General features: G+C 40.3%; 1 protein-coding gene across 1 annotated transcript; it reads right to left on the bottom strand.

The window, feature by feature from the left end:
• Positions 1-2112: 2112 nt before the first annotated feature.
• Positions 2113-19349, bottom strand: hdac11 (histone deacetylase 11). Its single transcript, XM_068595233.1, has 11 exons — positions 19152-19349; positions 18595-18651; positions 18317-18465; positions 16884-16984; positions 15782-15898; positions 13205-13247; positions 11914-11990; positions 11216-11278; positions 7029-7125; positions 4012-4190; positions 2113-2429 (listed from the first exon to the last, which is right to left on the bottom strand). Exons 2-11 carry the CDS (start codon positions 18624-18626, stop codon positions 2178-2180), a joined length of 1110 nt encoding a protein of 369 aa, XP_068451334.1. The 5' UTR covers positions 18627-18651; positions 19152-19349; the 3' UTR covers positions 2113-2177.
• Positions 19350-19684: the final 335 nt, after the last annotated feature.

Genomic DNA, 19684 nt, shown 5'->3' with positions numbered 1-19684 from the left:
ACCTGAACCTAACCAAGAAAACCAAACAAATTGAGTGAACCGGACAGAAACTGATGTCCAAAAAGGATGCGAGGGGAAGATAGAGTTTCATGGTTTGATTCATAGGACCACTGACGAATACCAGAAGAAACTGGAATTTGTCAAATTGGTAGTGACAATTTGTTGGTATAAACTTCTGTTCCTCTACTGAGGTTCTCCCTCAAGATTATGATGGTGTCTTCGACTGGGTCGTCATCATAAAGAATAGCACAGACAGAGTGTGCCTTTATGAGTTGTCAAAGTTGTCAAAAACGGACATAAATATACTTAGTTGAAAGAGTTATTTGAGCTTGACAATCAGACTCACTTCATTCTCTGTTCTGCATCGTCATTTTCAGTCAACACAGAAGTTGCGGTAGCAGTTGCTTGGAGCAGGTAACGTTTTCAACAAAGATCAAAAAAATATGTAGAATTAAAGGAACATGGTTCATAGTATGTACAGGCATCTACTGGCAGATATTGAATATAATATGACAAAGTGTGTTTTCTTTAGTGTATAATAACTTGAAACTAAGAATCATAGTTTTCCATAGCAGAATGTATCAGTACTGTATTTTTTATACAGTATTTTTGTAAGCTTAGAATGAGCTGTTTTAAAACATCACGCAGAGCGGGTCCTCTTAATGGAGCTTGGCCGCCATGTTTCTACAGTAGCCCAGAACGGACAAAACTAAAACTGGCCCAACATAGGGCTCTCTCATCTGTTTTCATGGTATTCTCAAGTTTCAGGAGGTTGCAATCTGTCGCCTCACCGCTAGATGCCGCCATCGCCTACACACTGGCCCTTTAAGAGCGTTCCTGGAAGTTGCCAACGATCATGTTTGTTATTATCCTATTGCTTTGATTCATGAAGGCACCTTTAGAGCAATGCAGGAATGTAGGAAAGTATGAGATCTCAATTCTAAATCTTGCCTCCTATTTTTATGAGCAAAACAATGACCAAATCAGAAATAACACCAAGGAACAGGATACTCATTTAATTAACAGTCCTTTCAGCTGCGAAACAAAGGCAACATGAGTTGTGCTAATATCTTAATTAAATTATAACAGTTAAAAATATTTCGTAGAATATCAAACTAAAATGGCTTAGTGTTGCAATAATCATGTTGATCCGACAGTTTTTGAAAGATCTATTTTTGTCTTCTTTAACACGACTTACTGCGTGTGTAAACATCATTAGTCTGACTTTGGCAAAGCAATAAGAAGTCAAACTCCACCGTACAGGCCGACTCAATATCTAGTGAACACGTTCCAGTGTTTGGACTTTGATCTGGAGACCTGAGCGCTGAAAGTCACGATTCAGGTTTTCAAATTTGTTCACGGTTAAGAGACAAAACAATTTAGTACCTTTTGGAAAAATAATCTCATCGGACTCCATTTAAACATGAGCTGCAGAGATTGAGTGGATTCAAGCACAAAAACTCATTAGCTGAACCCATTAATGACACACTGTTAACTCTATTATGATCATAATATCATCGAGAAGAAAAACACCAATTTACACTTGAAGTAATAAAGCAGGATGCCAATAAGGAATGAAGAAGACATCTTCTGTAAGCGCGTTAAATATCACCATCAGATTAGTTTTCATGTGCAATCATCTTGTGTTTCACCTCTAAGATTCATTAACTCAGAATATGAGGATAATTAACATGCTTTCCCACGTATCTGTAAGAACATCAAACCTCTTCACAATTTCATGGATTAGTAATGTATCACGTCTTTCACAAATGACATTATTATATTTCCTGAGATGACAGAATATTTCCCTAAAACGCTGTGCGAACATCCATTAAACATAAAAAACCCACCCTTCTCCAACTGATAAAAATTTAAACATCTCTTTTTATGCCGTACAGGAACTGGTGAACTTGGCTGTAATCAGGAGAGTATCATTGTTTCAGTAGGATCTTTAGTCTTTGAAGCGTTATTCCCTTTGAGTGATTTCCAACAAACACATAAAAAAATTGAGAAAGTTAACAAGGCTAACTTTAGTTTGTGTAAATGTGCAAACAAGTGCTGGGTTAGCTACCCCCCTTCAAAACCCTCAAATAAATAAGTAACTGCTCAAGCTGAAGGTATTTCAGTGCCTTTAACTGTCACAGCTGTGGATGTGTGTGTTAACGGATTCCAGCGTGTCAGACAGCAGTGAATGTTGAGCCAACGGATCCAGAGCTGCGCATCAAGCTGGTCACCAACGATGATGATAATGATGACCCCTCCCCCTCCAGGGCCTCTGCTCCAATCAAGCCCTGCCGGTGTAAATTGAGGATGGAGTCGGCGATGATGCGGGCGGTTCTCTTCTGGTAACCCCCGGACGTCACCATGAGTATGGGGATGCCCCGTCGCCTCGCAGCCCTGAACAAGATCTCGTCTCTCTTCACGATGCCCTGGCAGAGAGGGACAAGAGGAGAGCTGATCTGTCAGTCTATACGGGTACAGATGGGTGCATTTCTGTTCTTTTCCCGGTCGTTTGAATTCCTGGAAACTGGCTGAACCATTTGTCATCATCATGATGTGTGCTGGCAATTTTAAAAAAAAAGTAGCCTACATCAGCAACCTGTGTTGCCTGTGCCTTTTTGCAACCAGTGAATGGAAGTGAACCTATTTGAAATGTGAAGGTGTGATGTAGAGACGCCATATACGTCTCTGGTTGCGACCTATCTTTCAAGCCCGCTCTTAAGCATACTGTTTTATGGTGTATTTTACAAAAATTGTACCCCAATTTAATACATTAACATCATGCTGTTTTAAAAAAGACTCAACCAGTAGAGAGTATGTTAAAAACGTTCCGCATTTAACCCAACTGGTTAAATTCTGCATTAGTAGTGCGATTGTTCAGGGTTAGCCAATCAGAAGCAGAGTAGGGCGGGTCACGCCTTCGCAAAAAAGGGATTCGGAACACTGCGACCTGTAACATTAGTGGCTTGGTTGCCACCAGCTGATTTTAGTGAACGAGATTAGCATCGATGCTAGCCACAACTTCAGCTCCGACTCACTCAAGGTGCGCTGACCAGCCATTCTCATTTAAGTGACAAGCTGCTCCTTCTTGTGGTAAAATTCAGTATACCGGTCCTGTGTTTAGTTTATTATCAATATCAAACAGGTCATAAAAGGATTCCACCAGCCCAACGATGTTAAATAGCCAGTAGCAAATCATTTGTCTCACCGCTTCACTGTGGAGCAACAAACCTCTCATGAACGAAACAAACATCCTTGTTTGTCAAAGGGATAGAAAGGGGGAACAGCTTGTGTCCAAAATCTCATTGATTATGGAGCAATTTGTCAGTACATTTGACGGATTTCTAACATTAATTAGCATGACAGAGACACATGTTCAATCATTTAAATAAAAATTACTGAAGCGGCACCTAGAGGAGTTTTTTTTTCATTTTGAATTCAATTTCAGGCCATATACCAGCCCCAAATCACAAATGAGCTCTGCAACATACACCAGTGTACCGTCCCCATTCACGCATTCTGCAGTTCTGCCTTATTTTCTCCAATTATTCTCTGGAATTTGCAGCATCGCTGGTAGGGTTTATCTATACACAGAAAGTAATAAATCCAGATTTGGCTCATGCAGATGTTTCTCCTGCCACTGCAGCACTGTAGATAAAGAATAGGAACCGTTTAGTCTACATTCATCCTTACAGATAATTTCTTCCTCATGCTCTGAGTGTAATGCGACGATATTGTTCGTCTTGCAGGATTTATGCCCAACCGAGCAACTCTTTCCAGCAGCTGAGCTAACGTTAGCTTCGGTGCACTTCACATCAGGTTCACATCCGTCACATCGTTTAGGTGGGCAGACTATTTGAGACAACACCGGTCAGACTGGAGTCTGTTGTCAGAACTAACCTGTTCTGCAGTCACTAAATGTACGGGTTATTTACCGTTCAAGTCTTATGACTATCGGTTAAATAATATGCTTGACTTTAACATTCTGAGTGAAGTGTACTGGTGCAGCACCTGTGGTGATATGGAGAGTCCTCCGAGGGGATCCCCATCCAAGATGTCCGTGCCCGCGTTGTAGACCAGGATGTCAGGGCGGACCTCGTTCAGCGCCCCCTCGGTGTGGAGCTCTACTTTCTGGAGGTACTCCAAGTCCTCGGTGCCCCAGTCCAGCTCCACCTTCCTCTTTATGGCTCCTGGAGATACGGAGAAACGGAGACGTCACAAACACCTTCATATGTACTAAAGGCTCATAATAACTGTAATATTTTATGCATCAGGCTGAATAAAAGCTTATTAAGTACATTTCCGCAAGGGGAATTCTTATGTTATGTTCAGGTAGGTAATTGGGTTTCTCTATCTATAGAACGCCCAGCTGTGTAAATCTGCAGCAGCGCTTTACTTAATTAATATGTGCATTTTCAATTATTAATGGCAAATGATGAAAAAGGTTAATTAGGAGACCAAATGTTTCAAAATTCAAACAGCGTTAAGCTGCCAAAGCAGGAAAGAGCAACGCAATAGCATGTAAAGAAGATTTATGGGTAGTTTTTACAAGAAGACTTGAAAGAAAAGGGAAAAAAAGTGTCCAAAAAGTATAAGCTTTGGTCCTTGAAAAAGGAAATGTAGGAAAAATATGAAGAAGAACAGAGTTTTAAACCCTTTTGTTTATCTTAAACAAGCCAGGATGTACATTTTATGTCACTTTATTAAGAAGTAGAGACAATTATAAAATGTAATAGAGTGAGATAGCCGAAGGACAGAGGAGAGTTTTTGAAACGTGACATCAGAGCGTTGGTAGAATCGGGGCGTAATTGTAACTTGTAGTTGCTGTCAGACCAGTTGTAATGTATTGACAGATTAGTGTGCGTAAACGTCGTGATTATAGTGTTGTGACTGTGCTGGTAGAGCTAAGGTAGTGCAGAGGGAAAACACGGCACAATTAAAATGGCACTGAGTGACATCTAGGGGCTGAAACTGGAGGAGGGGGCTCCCTCCACACCTCCGACCAGACATCACAAGCAGTGTGGAGCTGATTTTGACACCAGACTACTTGACACACTAAGTGCCCCAAAATCAAAAATGTATATCCTTCCTTTTACCTGTAGTGCTATTCATCAGTCTAGATTGTTGTGGTGTCACATCTCTGCAGTAGAGACGTCTGCCTTCTCTCTTAATGAAATAGAACAAGATAGCTTTTGGCTTGTGGTGCTCAAAGCACAAAAAAAGCAATGTCTCTCTCCAGAAATCATGACTGTTCTATATAATAATCCACAAACTGGGTGAGCAGTTAAGGAACTGTTTTCTTTCTACTGAACAACAGAGGGAAGCGTGCATCTACTGGTGAACGAGAGTCTTAAACCTGCATTCTTTCTAAAGTCTGGTTGCATAGAAGTCTATGAGAAAATGACTGTACGTAGCCTTCTGACTACATCTCAGGAGCAGCCTTCCCGTCTCTCCAAGACTTTTACTCCACCACAGTAACCAGGAGAGCACGCCGCATCATCAGGGACACAACACAACCCCAACACAGACTCTTCTTGCTCCTGCCACCAGGCAAACGCTAAAGGAGTCTGAAGTCCAGAACCACGAGACTGACAAAGGGTTTCTACCCGCAACAACCATACTTGTACATTTGTAGCAATGCATGGTGCACTTTATACACTGATTGTGCAATATTGTCATTACATTTTTGTGCCTTATTTTGGTGCAATAGTGTTACTCTATGTTGGGACTTATTTTATTTATTTATTTACCTTTTTACTGTAATTCTGTTTGTTAGGAGGACTCAGCAAAATAAGCTTCTCATTGTACACTCTGCTATATTTGCATGCAACATTAAAAATATCTTGAATCTTGAATCATTGATATTCTCAGTAAACATTGTAAATATGAATTTATGGTCTCAATCGCTTCTTCAGGTCTTCTTCAACACAGCGCAATGTTTATTTTGTAAATGATGGTCCAATTTAAGGCGGGCTTTCTGTGATTAACAGGTCACTGCCAATCACGGGAGCCGTATACGCCAACTGCACGGTCACTCCTCCGCAGTCAAAATATGGGGACTTGCATTCATTGGTTGCAGAAAGTCAAGATGACGATGGCCAAATCACCGAACTCAAGGCTTCAAAGCTTCAGTCCACAAACCAATGGGTTCACGATGAAAAAAAATAGTTCCGACACTGTTGGAAGAAAAACTTATTTACGCTTAATCAGTTACTGTTTCACTGTTATATTCAAACTTCTCATTTAACTGTCTCGGTTTAATCTTACACACAAACTCAGCATGTCTCCTGATAGCAATGAGACTGGGGAATCTGTAGGTTTCTGTCTGAAAGAACGTGCAGTTCCTTTGTTATCACATGAGCATTTCTTGCAAACCACTGAATGGGATGACGAGGGGAAAGGTTCACGGTTAGGCCGAAGACGTCATGAGGGTTTCTGTTAGTGGGTCATGATGTGTATTTAAGAAGTGGTTCTTTGAGAGATCTTTAAGCAGACTTGAATATGCAATTTGTCTATCACCTTGTACTTCTGACTCTGCTCCTTGCTTGCAACGAATAAATGTTCCTGTTTTAATGATTTTACTCCGAGGTGTCGAGTACATTTTTCTAAAAGACACAATTATCGTGTGTACCTTTATGTTGAGAAGGCAGGCTCGACAGCAGATAGACCCAACAATCGGGAACTCACATTAAAACTATCTAGATTGAATAAAGGTAAGAGGAAAAATATAAATTTTTGATATGGGAACTGTCCTTCAAACCAGATACAACTACGAATACAAAGGTTAGATAATATAGAACAAAAAATCCCACACACTGTCTTGTACTTTGAAAGTAACCTGATGAAGGTTGATGTACTGAAACAATCACTAAATAGCTCTAAATGCAACGGAAGAAGAAAGTGCGGGACTTTCTACCCGTGGTATTCTCCTACGTACCTGTCGGCATCCTGGTGTGCAAAAGTTAGCTCTTTTTAGGAACATGAAGGTTAGATTGCAAGTAAAGAAATCTGATGGTCCGATCACTCACTCTTGGCATAACCATCCCCAGGATATATGTTACGATTATACACATCCATGATGTACACTCGCCCGTCGTCCAGGAAATCACGCTCGTGTCCGTTTCCCTGCGACAGAGCGGAAACACAACACTCAAATTTCAATATAGTTCAGAGATAAACTTTCTAGTCAGGTATTACGCGTTAAAAAAATAGTTGTAAAAGAAGTCATAGCAACTCCATCATTCCCATCTCCTGTCCTTTTTTTTTTGTCAGCCAAAGTGTCTGCTGTCAGGAGGAGACGAGGCATTGTGCCAAGTCTTGTAGTATTATTGGATGAAAAGGAGGCTGTATGGGACGAGCAGGACAATTTGGTTTGAGCTTAGGATCAAGCCCAAGTGGCAGTATAATATAAATGCGTACAGCGATTTGTGCATTTGGGTGCGAGTGCAATCTAAATAAATATTAAACTTTTGGGTTAAGATTTTTACTTTGACTTGCCAGACCAGACCATTTTTTGCTTACGAAAAGCTTCTTGTGTACACAAATGTCAAGATATACAAATGCAACCGAAGGCTCTTCCGCTGGTTGCATCTAATTGTGTTGAATTCTATGAGAAAATAGTTCTTACTAGTGCACAGAACGGGGTCCACAAGCGGTCCCACAAGGTCGGTACTTCTCTACACACTAACGGCTACACACCAACTACTCATACATAAGCTTGTTAAGTTGGCTTTTGGAGAATTTGAAGGGGGCACCAATGATAATGATCATCGTCGTGTACTTTTTTTTTAAGATATGGTATGGAGCCTTATCTCCACTGGGCTCTGTATGTCATTTTATATGTAAAGCAAATACTAAGATAGCATTATGTGGTCAAGTGATATAAATAGCAGTATTTACCTGAAGCATACGTCGAGAATGGCCGTTGCCAATTTCTCTGACTTTGGATCGGATTCTGAATTGTTTCCATCGGACTGCTGAATCACAGTATGTAGGAAGACCAGAACACCGGTATGTCTCTAGTCCATATAGAGAGTATAGACTACTGGTATTGTGTTGGTTTTAGTGTACTGCATGGATGAACTAACAAATTCATACTGCACTGAAGGCTCATACCGACTGACTCGAGACAATGACTAAATCAACACGCTCTGCTCCACCTCTAAGAGCCTGAGACTATAAATCAGCCCATATGCTGCCTGAGCTCCTGCTGCCTGCAGTCTTATTAGTCTTATCCTCTCCCCCACATACTGTAAAATGAAAGATTGTTGTTTCACTGCCATTTGTTAACGTCAGCCAAAAGCCTTCAAACAGGCCAAGTTCTTACCAAGTTCTAACATATGTACGCTATTACATGATTGAACTATATATCAGTACTTAACAAAACATTTTAAGAACTGGCAGGACTGGATCACACCAAAAACATGTAACATTTTCTTTTTCATTTAAGAACAGAAAGGATGTTTTTACAAAATGTCCATTACCAGATGACCAGCGAGTGATGATCAACAGCTACTTCTACATTCTACACATATACCTTAATAGCAATGTATTATCACAATTCATTATTTTACACAGATATATGCTAACAGATGATAGGAGTAGAAAAACACATTCATACCTACCACTTTTTTTTAACTTTAGGATGACTTTTCACACTGTAGATTGTTCATTTGTTGAAGTGGATTTCAACATATAATAATAATTAATGGTTTGAATTGATATAGCGCCTTTTCTGAATACTCAAAGACCCTTCACATAGGAATCATTCATTACATTACATGTCATTTAGCTGACGGTTTTATCTAAAGCGACTTACAATAAGTGCATCCAACTGTGAGTATAAACTCAGAACAACAAGAATCAGGAGAGTATAATTTCTTCAATAAAGTCAAACTACAAAGTGCTATCAGTAAGAGCCATCTAAGTGCTGCTAAAGTGCCACTGCTACTGTCTTTATTCAAGGTGTAGTCGAAAGAGATGAGTTTTTAGTTTGCGACGGAAGATGTAGAGACTTTCTGCTGTCCTGATGTCAACGTGGAGCTCATTCCACCATCGAGGAGCCAGAACAGCAAACAGTCGTGACTTTGTGTTTAGCTCGCAGTGACGGAGCTACAAGCTGATTGGCTGAGGCTGAGTGGAGCGAACGAGCTCGGGTGTACAGTGATTTTCACCAGCCTTGTCATCCATGACAGTGAGTAGCACAGACTGAATGACTTTAAAAAAAAAAGAGGAAATGTGGACATCCAATCAGTGCTGGTGGTAAGTGTAGTTAATTGAAGCATTCATTTCTAAGGCCACACTATATTGACAAAGAAAGCAAAGTTCTCCAGCCCTCGGAGCTGTGCCAACACCACCGACATGTACCAGGATGCATTGCATACACCCGGCCACAGCAGCCGATTTTCGGTAATAGAGGAAAACTCTCCATGGGATTCTCAAACTCTACATCACGGTGACAGTGTCAACCGACAGCCTTGTGCTCTAAAGGGGATGAGACTAAATAATTCATTGGCAATGGTTGTCACGGCATCCAACACAACTTCCTACAATATATTCTTTCCCTGATGAACTGGGAAGCACGCCGTAAGTGCAGGTAAGGTGTTGTTTCACTGTACAAAACTAAAAAAAAAACTCCAGGTCTTCAGAACTCTTCTAAAAATATATAGTAAAATTGTAGTATGGATATTTGTGTCATTATGGAAAGGTCAACTATCACTGTTTATCTTTATTTAGGTGACGGGTAACATGTTCTTTCAAGGTGGAGGTAAAAATGTATTTGACTCGTAAAATTCTCCTCCGGGTGCCTCATCATACACTCGCTACACTGCTCACAAAAGACAGACAGGAATATGCCTTCACGGCAGGGCTCCAGCCTAGCTTGTCAGAAATTGAAGCAAAAGATGTATCATTATTGTTTTGTTGCTGACTGGTTGAATCAGCAACACAGCTGTCTGGGCCATAATCTTAATTCATATGAGGACAAGATAACTTTAAGTGTTATGTTTCAGGGCTGTAATTCAGATTTAACTACATAGCCCCAATATTTCTCTCGTGCCCAATTATTTGCTGAGAGGGGCACTTCAGGCCCATCTCTATGCAGATTTGCTCTTTGTGCTTCATGAATTATTTACTTCGCAGCTGTATTGATCCCCTGCTTGTGTCAATATGTAAAGGTACATCATTACCAATGAGTTATAGCTCAAAAAGAATACAGCTGTATACCTGGAATACAGACATTAACTTGATACTTCATCAATGTGTGTGTTAACATGGACATGAGTATCCTGGTTATGAGCCTTTTCCTGGTTTAGTTCTGATGCAGTGCCAGAGGCTTTCTGCAAATGCAACCCTCATCCCATTTTTTAAATCCAACTCAAGTTATAACAACCAGCAAAAACATACTTTGTGACAATTCAAAATTTATAGTTCCAGACAACTTGAACTAAAACAGAAGCTTAGCTCCCAGTAAATCATCTGCAATGTTGAACAAGTCACAGTTTCCTCCATCAATACAGCATGAGAAATGGTCCAGATGACTGGACCAGTCAAGGAAAGACCAATGATGACATTTTAAGATCCTCAATTGGTAGCAAAAAGGATGAAACACTTGTTTTGTATTTTTGTTTTATCTTTTTGTATCGTAGCACAGCTCAAAATTATTTTGATAAAGATTTCCATTTTTGTGAAAGGTTTTAGTTCATTTCCAAAGATTTTTCAGGATTTGGATTTAATATTTTTTTTATCAAGACATCTTTTTTTTTACTTAAAGTTAATGGGAGATAGTCCCATTGGTCCATAAGACCGTGTCCAATCATGCACAAATGATGATAAAATGTGATGGATCTACTGGGTATACCGAAAAATGTATTAAATAGTAAAAGTTCCTGTTTGAAAAGCACATCACAGTGTAAACAATCCCAGATCCCAGACAAACAAGTAGCTGACATTACTGCAGACACCCCATGGATAGTCCAATATTATCAAAAGCCGGCAAGCACTTAGCGGTTGGCCAGTGGAGGTCTTTTCAGATGCATTCCATTGAATATGACAGTAAAGGCCAATTTGGCCCGCAAGGGAGCTTCATTGATTTGTGTCGTTGTAAAAAAAAAAGAGGGGGGGGTATAAGGGGGTTAGGTTATCTTTTTATCAATGTCAGCTTCTAGGCAGCGATGCACATTGACGTGGAGAGAAAGAGGCAATGGTGTTGGCTCACCTGATGAGCATCCAGATCGATGATGGTAGCCCTTGAGATGCCTTCCACTCTCTCGAACAGAAACTGAAAGATGAATGACAAAATGTCTACCTTCTGTTTGAAAATGACACACTCACAGACCTGATTCTTCCAAAGTGAATCTAAAGTAAAACCCAAACCTTACATCAACGACTTCCAAACTGTGGGCTGCGGCCCACCAGTGGGCTGTAGGTGGGCCGTGAGAGGTCATTTATAAATAAATATAACATTTTTAATTTTCAATTTTGAAAAGTTTCAAATTAATATGAAAATATTTATGATATAAGTTACGTGTTATTCATTTCCGAGTGTAACAGAAGGTTCTTTTTGCTATACTGTGTGGTACTAATAAAAATAATAACACGATCGTTCGTCAGCTAAGCCGGCAACTTCTTTATTAACGTCTTCCCTTTTTCACCATCTCGTCTTCCGTTTTCCTCCTTCAAAATAAAAGCCCCAGAAACACAATACAATAGCTTACACTGGCCAAAAAGACGATGCCTGCGGAATTAAAGGCGGTTTTGGATAAAGCAGTGAGAACAGTACAATTAATCAAGTCCTCCACTGCACCTGTTTGCAAAAAAAATAATAATTGCCCACCCCTGGTGTAGACACTAGACAGCGTTTGAGTGAAGGCTTCCAATGAGCCAACATTATGCATAGACGGGCAACAGTCTTACCTTGATGGCCAGAGTGATGTCGGCATAGGCACAAAAGCCCCCTCCTCTGTCGCTGGAGCAGTGGTGGAAACCTCCTCCTGGGAAACAGGAATTCCACCGGCTCAATGTCAGGGCCATTAGACGAACCGAGCCGGTCAGTGCACATCTAACGGAGTCTTTTATTCCAAAACGACTGTAATTGGTCCCAGGGCTGTTATTGAGTTTATTGCGGCTTATGAAAATTGCCGCTGTTCCCCAGTGGTATGACAATGGGTGTATTCACAGCAGAATGTGGCCGCTTAAATGCTACTAAAAAGCTTGAAGAGAGGCGATGTTCAGAGCAGGGATGGGGTTGATAAAATATTGGTATGATAACCATTCATTCAGGTTAAGAGTTATACTCCCCTCTGCCCTGCTATGCTCATGTTCATTAAACCACAGGAAAGAGTAGAATACTAATAAAGGCCAGGAAGGCGACGGGTGAAGTATGATTACCATTCATTGGCTGGCCTTCATAGACAGCCTCAACCTCCATGTCCTCGTAGTGTTGAGGCACACAATATGCAAATGTCAGACACATTTGAATAGCCTTTTTAAATCTTTATAGTTTATTTATGCAGAACAATCCCCCACCCCATGATTCATCAACAGAAGGTGCGAAGAAGCTGAGTAAGCAGGAGGTGCAAAGGAAAAGTCTGATGCAGCTTTTTTTTTTGTTCCCCTGTTGGCACAAATATTAAAAAAGATGACCCTCGCTTGTTTTTTCTTCTTTTTTTAAGCCAAAGAGGTCCTACTCGATCAGCTCGGCTACTGATGGCAGTTGGAAATGTGGTATAACTGTTCTCAAACTCAAGAGTAAAATTTGGTGATGTATCTGGACGAAAAGGTTGCAGCCTTGCGTCGGACTTTTAAAATCCAAGTTGGACAGTTTAGTTATTAATGCAATTTCACATCTAATATATCCTCAAAGTGTTTACTCAAACACCAGTGATACTGGCTGTTGTCACGAAACATAAACAACTTGAACGTTGAACACGTTCTAATGACCAAATAAAAAATATTACTTCTTCATGATGTGGTATATGCGTATACGTCGACTTTATAAGAGAACAGCGTATTGTATTGAGTGAAAAAACGTAACTTAATCCAGGCAGCAATTACATTCCATCACATATGTAATTAGCAAAAAAGTTGTAGTATATAAATTAACTCTGACAGTAAAATGTTTGCGTCAAATATATACTGGTAGAGTGCAGAGGGATTTGCTCATTTATGTATTAAGTGTGTCTATACACTACATATACTCACTTACCTATATTTACAGCCCATCCTCGGTCGACAGCCAGTTTTGCTGCCTGTGGAAGATGTAATATTTCAGTTAAAAAACTTCTCTCTTGATTTATTCCCTCAGTAAATATTGTAAACTTGTCTCAATCTCAAGTTTTAAGTCATCTTCAATACAGCACAGTGTTCATTTTGTAAATGATGTTCCATTTTAGAGTCAAACAGACCATAAAACAGAGTAGGCTCTAGGGCAGGTCTATCTTGTGATTGACAGGTCTCTACCGAAGCATTGTCCAGTCTGAGATTTGTTTGTATTTTCCCATGAGAACTTCCATCCTTTCATGCTGTGTTTTCACTTCATAATTGTAACATTTTGATCACCAAAACATGTTCAAAACATGTCTGTTCCACCACTTAAAGTTTGAAAGACCAAGATGGTGTTAGGCAAAAATGACAAACTTAGCTTCAAACCGGCCGTCAACAAACCAATGGGTGACATTACGTACAATCTATGGTAAAGTAGCAGTTAAATCAGGCTCCTGAGATTGTATTGTCCACAATTCCGACTCACCACCAATGAACATGTCAATCTAAAGTTATTTTACTGTACAGTTTTGGGGAGAATAAAGGGAAGTTAGCTTAATATATAATGATGTAAGTGGAGCTGCTGGAGCACACAATTACCGGTAGAATAACAGTGTTTGGTAACTTTTCCCGAGTGACTTCTCTTGCAGTGGAAAAAAGAGACAGGCGGTGTTTGTTTCACAGGTTGATCAGCCTTAATTCTAATGTGCATGGCTAAGTATGAGGTAGAGGTCATTTTTGGCCGGTTGACCCTTGGCTCATCCTCTTTAGAAAGCACTGATGCTTATCGGCTACACCTCACAAAAAAAGGCAATCTTGGGAATTGCACGGCCAAAATGTAATTAGATATGGTGTATTTGTATGTATTCAGTGTGTATAGGATGTCTGGGGGAGAGGGGGATTTAACACACTCAATCATGTATGGTACACTTATGGCCCTAGCTCTCAGCTTAAGCAGTAACAGCACCAGGAATATCTTACATTAGAGCTCTAATTGCATCCACACGACTCCATCAACTGTCTCATCTCTCGTTAGGTGAAAAGACCTGGATGCCATTTTAAATACATCAAATATAGGAACAGAATATCATACAATGTGCCTTATTTGCATAACACTGATGAGCTGGTGCACATTCAAGTCTGTAGCCGTGCGTCTATCACATTAGCTTCCCTTCTATTTTACTTGTTCCTTCTTCTGCCTTTTTGCATAATGAGATTTGCAGAGAAGGGTTTTAGTTTTTCGTTTTGCTTTGCTGAAAACAAAGTAAACCGCACAAAGAGGACGAGATCAGTCAAACGGGAGAAACTAACCCTCGGCAAATACTCCACCAATTCAGATCATTTGAGGGATCACATTGGCTCTGACCAAATAAGGAAAACACAATCATTTTCTGTTTTCTATTGGAGATAAACTCAAGCTACTGTGTTAAAATGTGCGTTTGATACTATTTGCACAATAACAGGATTAAAATCCACTACATATGCAGTTCCACTTTATTTTTTAAGTACTTTATGTAATCTCTCCCTTGGCGTACCTCAGGGCTACATCCTTGGCTTACATCTGTTCTCCCTTCAACCACCTCTCTTGACTCAGTCATGACACCTCACACATGTTTTGACAGCATTGAACTTTCCCTTCCTCTTCTCTGACATGACAACACTTAAGAACATTTACGTGACTGGATGACCTCTCCAAAAGCATGTTGTCTCACCACTGCTAGCTGAGTATGGCCGCTTTTACGTCACTGGGAAATACTCAAAAGCTTTCCCTAACCTTTTTTTTTTTTTTTAAACTAACCAATACTTACCACATTTCTCCAAAAAGAAAACCTTTTTGTGATCCTCACCTCCACCCGTCCTTCTGATTTGCGTTAGGATCATATCATACCCAGTCTCAGCAATAATCTTGGAAGGTCCTTTTTGTTCATTTCTAGTCACAATAAGTGGTTGTGGAGTTTCAACAAAAGAAAGATTTTGCAGGTTTTTAAATGGTCATTTCTCCCTTTACAAGTGTTCACTGCACACACACACTTGTTGTCCTTTGTGCTACGTACACTCTCTGCTGTACCTCTCTGCAACTCAGTCGCTGCTACGCCGGTAGACAGACTTCTAGCCAGATACATTCATTCATTTACACTTGCTTTTTTGATAAAGAATGAAGTGTGTTTTGCTATGAAGATCATTGGTGTCGAGACAAGGGTTAGCCAGGTTGTATTCTCTCACACAAAACAGCAGGTATTGATAACAAGCAGGAGGTTAAAGAATATGATGAGATATTGAGTTATAGTTCTTCTGTAAATATTTAATAAATTGAAATCTGTGTTAAGGCTTTCAAATGCTGTATTTATAGGAAAACATCTAATGTTATGAGGATCATGTCTGTATTTGATAGTGATACACTACATAACATCATCTCAATGACTTCCTATGACAAATGAGGAAAAAGACCAGGACGATGGTTAAATATGTTCATATTACAAGCTGCAGACATGAAGAGACATTAAAAGGAAATGAAACCTACCATTATTGTTCCTCCAGTCTGTGTCCGCAAAGGCCTCAATACTTTCCGCTGCACCAGGAAATTAGGCAGACACATCAGAGGTGGGATTTCTGTGATCGTTGCCACCACCAGAGACCACTGGAAAAGAAAAAGAATTTGACACAGGATATACATAGACATTTTTTATCTGTGCTAGGACTCGATTGTCAGGAAAACAAAGCCACACATGGACCTCGGTTGACTGAAAAGCCCAGACAGCCCAAGAGAGGGTTTCAATGTGTGCCCGCCAGGGTTTGGATATAAAAGGTGTACCCGAGCTGACTAAAGAAAGACTCAACAATGCTGCCGGTGGGCTTAGTCTTGAGCCTCGACTTGCACATGGAAACAGGCCAGCACAGAAGAATGCTAATTCACCCCACAGTACAGAACAGGTACCTCTCTGAGCCCACCAAGATATATTCACGCCTCCTGCAGCAGACACTCCTTTATGAGATATTTACAACCACATCACAGCATTTCTTTATCACTGACTGTGTGGCCAATGGCGTCCCAAACCCACTGAAAAATGAAGCATCCTGATCCAGAAATTAAAAATCTGCAGTGTGTAAGAACTGGCAGTGAGGTTGCAGAACTGAAACTTCTACTGTGTGCCAAGCAGGCACTACAGTGACTGATCCAAACAGTGACGACAGTGACTGATCCAAAAAAACAGGCTCGAATTTAGAGCCAGTGTTTGGTTTGTCCATTCTGGGCTACTGTAGAAACACTTTTATTTTCCGTTGATTACACAGTTAAGAAAACACACTCGTTAGTATGTATGCTGTTCCTTTAAAAGTGCAAAAGTTCTTGTTGACCCAGAGAGTTACCCGTCTGAATATGCTTGACATGATTGATTTGAATGGAGGGCTAACTCCCTTTTGAGATAATCCGTTGCATTTTTGATGAGAACTCTCTGCTCTGTTATGCATTGCAACATAAAAAGGGGGAAAAAAAGTCAAATAGAGGAAACATTCAGCGGAGAAAATCCCAGACAACAAACTCTTTAAATCACGTCGATGCCATAACATACAGTAACATTTTATTTTAACAACAAATCAATTTGAAAATCGAGATGGATTTAAACCTTTAATCTGTTGAGGTAGCGTTTGGTATGCACCACCAGCAGATCTTCTTCAGTCGCCTCACGGGCTTCCACGATGTTCCCGTCAGTGACGAACTGCTCCTCTGAGACAAAGGCATTGTTTGATCAGGAGTCAAGTAGGTAGAGTCTGAGCTGTTACAACTTTTGCGCAAAACAATTTTCAAAACTTAATGTTGCAAATTGAGAGAGGAAGACTGTGGGAGGAAGCCAGGAGACCCGGAAGAAACCCAAACACGGGAAGAACATGCAAACATAAATCAGAAATAGCCCTCTGAACAGCCATATTGGATTTAATGCGACTCTAGCTCAATTTTCTTCACAATTCTATGCTGTGAAGCCATTCCCATCACGCGGCTCTTACACGCCACAAAAAGCTCTCCTTAGAAATGTCCCTCTCTTGTTGTCCTCCGCTCACACATTTAAATTTATAAATGAATGAACGTGACTAGTTTGCACTAGGATCTGGTGTTTACGACATTTATAAAATGTGTCTAGACAAATTCAAAAATCTGATTTCATCTGATTCAGATGTATTAAATTAATACCTGCAGTGTGAATAGAGATACATCTTTTTGTACTTTATTATTATTATATTATTATTATGCATTATTACTTTTATTTATTGAAGCAGTTTAGTTAGCATACTCACTGACATTATAATAAATGTACCTATTTATCTGTATGATGTATTTTTTCCCTCTTCTTCCTCCTCTTACAATATGCTCACAGTTTTTCATCTATGAATGTAGGACACACTTACATGTACAATACTCCCACTAACAGAAATCAGATCCACAATAAAACCATAACATCGGTTTTACATGGCTTGTGTTGATGTGTGTATATATTTGGTCTGTAAGTTTTTTCATTCTAATCTGTAACTCACAATAACTATTGGATTTCCATTACACCAGAGGGCACTGAAATGTATATTGTGAACTGTAACTGCAGTATCCTGCAAATAGCCACATTTAAGGAATCCTTATCAAAAAGCATTACAAAAAATGTTTTTTAAAAACACGAATAGGTCAATAAAGCCAAACACATCAGATGTTTTAATCATTGAGCAACAACCATATATGAAAGCAGAACAAGCACTGATTAAACATTAGTTCTATAATTATGGCTGGATGGTCAATATAATTACATATCTACTATTGGCTTAATAACAGAATTCACAGATTGACATTGTGTGATTCAAGTCTTTACGTCTAAATGAATGATAACAATAATAACACTAAACTGTCACACAATCTCACCGCAAACAGAACTTGAGAGCAGTTCATTTTAGTCTTCTGTCATTAACTGTCAATAAATCTACAGAACAAACCATTTGGATCAATGTATACATGAATGACAAGTTTGTATAATGGTGTTTAATGTAAGTCAGTAAAACCGCCTCTCTCTCTGGTTACCTTTCAAGAAGCGAATGACTTTCCCCCACTTCCCCGCATCAAATGGATGGAGCTTTTCAAGACCCATGAAGGTGATGTTGTAGTCTGGGTGGTACACAATGGGCAGGCGTGTCCGAGGGATGCTGGCGTGCAGTTCAGTGCGGTGGGCACTGCAAATATAACATCAGAAAAGAAATACATGATGAAAAAAACCTGCTGCCTGACTCACATGAAGTGATTTCCCCTGTGGCTTAATAAGCATTCGTGAAACTGTCACACTGTTTGTTTGTGGTGCTCACCTCCCTTTCCCATCATCTTCTTTGTGGGCCATGTTTTTCAGGCATTGCAACTGTCATCTGGAGAGGAAGTAAAAAAAATATAAAAATCATGCACATGCAACTACTGTAAATATTCACCGCAATTCTCAGGACACTCCTACATGTTTAGAAATAAGATTTTTTTTTTAATGATTTAATCAAGCAACTTTTTGCATTCCAGCAACATCACTGCACAAGCAAGAATTGGAGACAGTAAACTATCATGAATCAAGAGTCCAATATCTCGCGCATGCGCAGCTGGCTTGTGTACGTTTTCACAGACGCAATCTCACAAGGAAGCGTGTGAACTGACACACACGCGCGCGCGCGAACACACACACACACACACACACACACACACACACACACACACACACACACACACACACACACACACACAAACAACCTCCGAACGTGTGTTATGATTTGGCCATCGGGACATTTCAGCGTCAAAGACAGAATCGTCACCACGGCTAACGTTTGAGACGGTCTGCAACTGCTTTAGAGGACAGAAACGAGCCACTAGCGATGTGTCTCACCTGTCAGCGAGAGCGGAATATTGCTGGTCACCGAGCAGCTGCAAGAGATTAATATAGTGAGCAGAGACGGTCAGTTATTGTCCTACCCGACTGGCTAAATGACGGGTGGTTTGTCGCTAGCAGGCTAACGGAAAGAACACGTTTTTTTTCTTTTTTTGTTGGTGTTTCTCTCACAGTATCCGCGAGCGTTCCGCGCTGCTCCGCTGCTGCGTAGGAGACGTACGTAGAATGCGCGCGAGCTTCGTCCCCCTTTACGCCGCTACCGCACGCGCACATTTAAAGCAGAAGGAACATGGACTCCGGTATGATAAAAGGTTACCTCCTACCCGTCCACTCCGAACCACTTTTCCTCGAATGTAAAACCATGAATGTCAAGGAAACATGTGAAGGAGAATTCATGATTAGTTAGAAAAAGACAACTGGCGCTTTTAATCCAACTACACTTTAACTGAACTACGTAAGTGACTGACGTAGGTATGCCATAGCGAAACTACAACGAAAGACTACAAAAAGCGCAACTGAAACATGACCTC

Source organism: Clinocottus analis, unplaced genomic scaffold (assembly GCF_023055335.1).
Source record: "Clinocottus analis isolate CAN_PGR_092001 unplaced genomic scaffold, fCliAna1.0.p SCAF_3, whole genome shotgun sequence".
NCBI lineage: Eukaryota > Metazoa > Chordata > Actinopteri > Perciformes > Cottidae > Clinocottus > Clinocottus analis.
The sequence above is the reverse complement of the archived record's forward strand: the minus strand, read 5'-3'. Positions and strand labels throughout refer to the sequence as shown.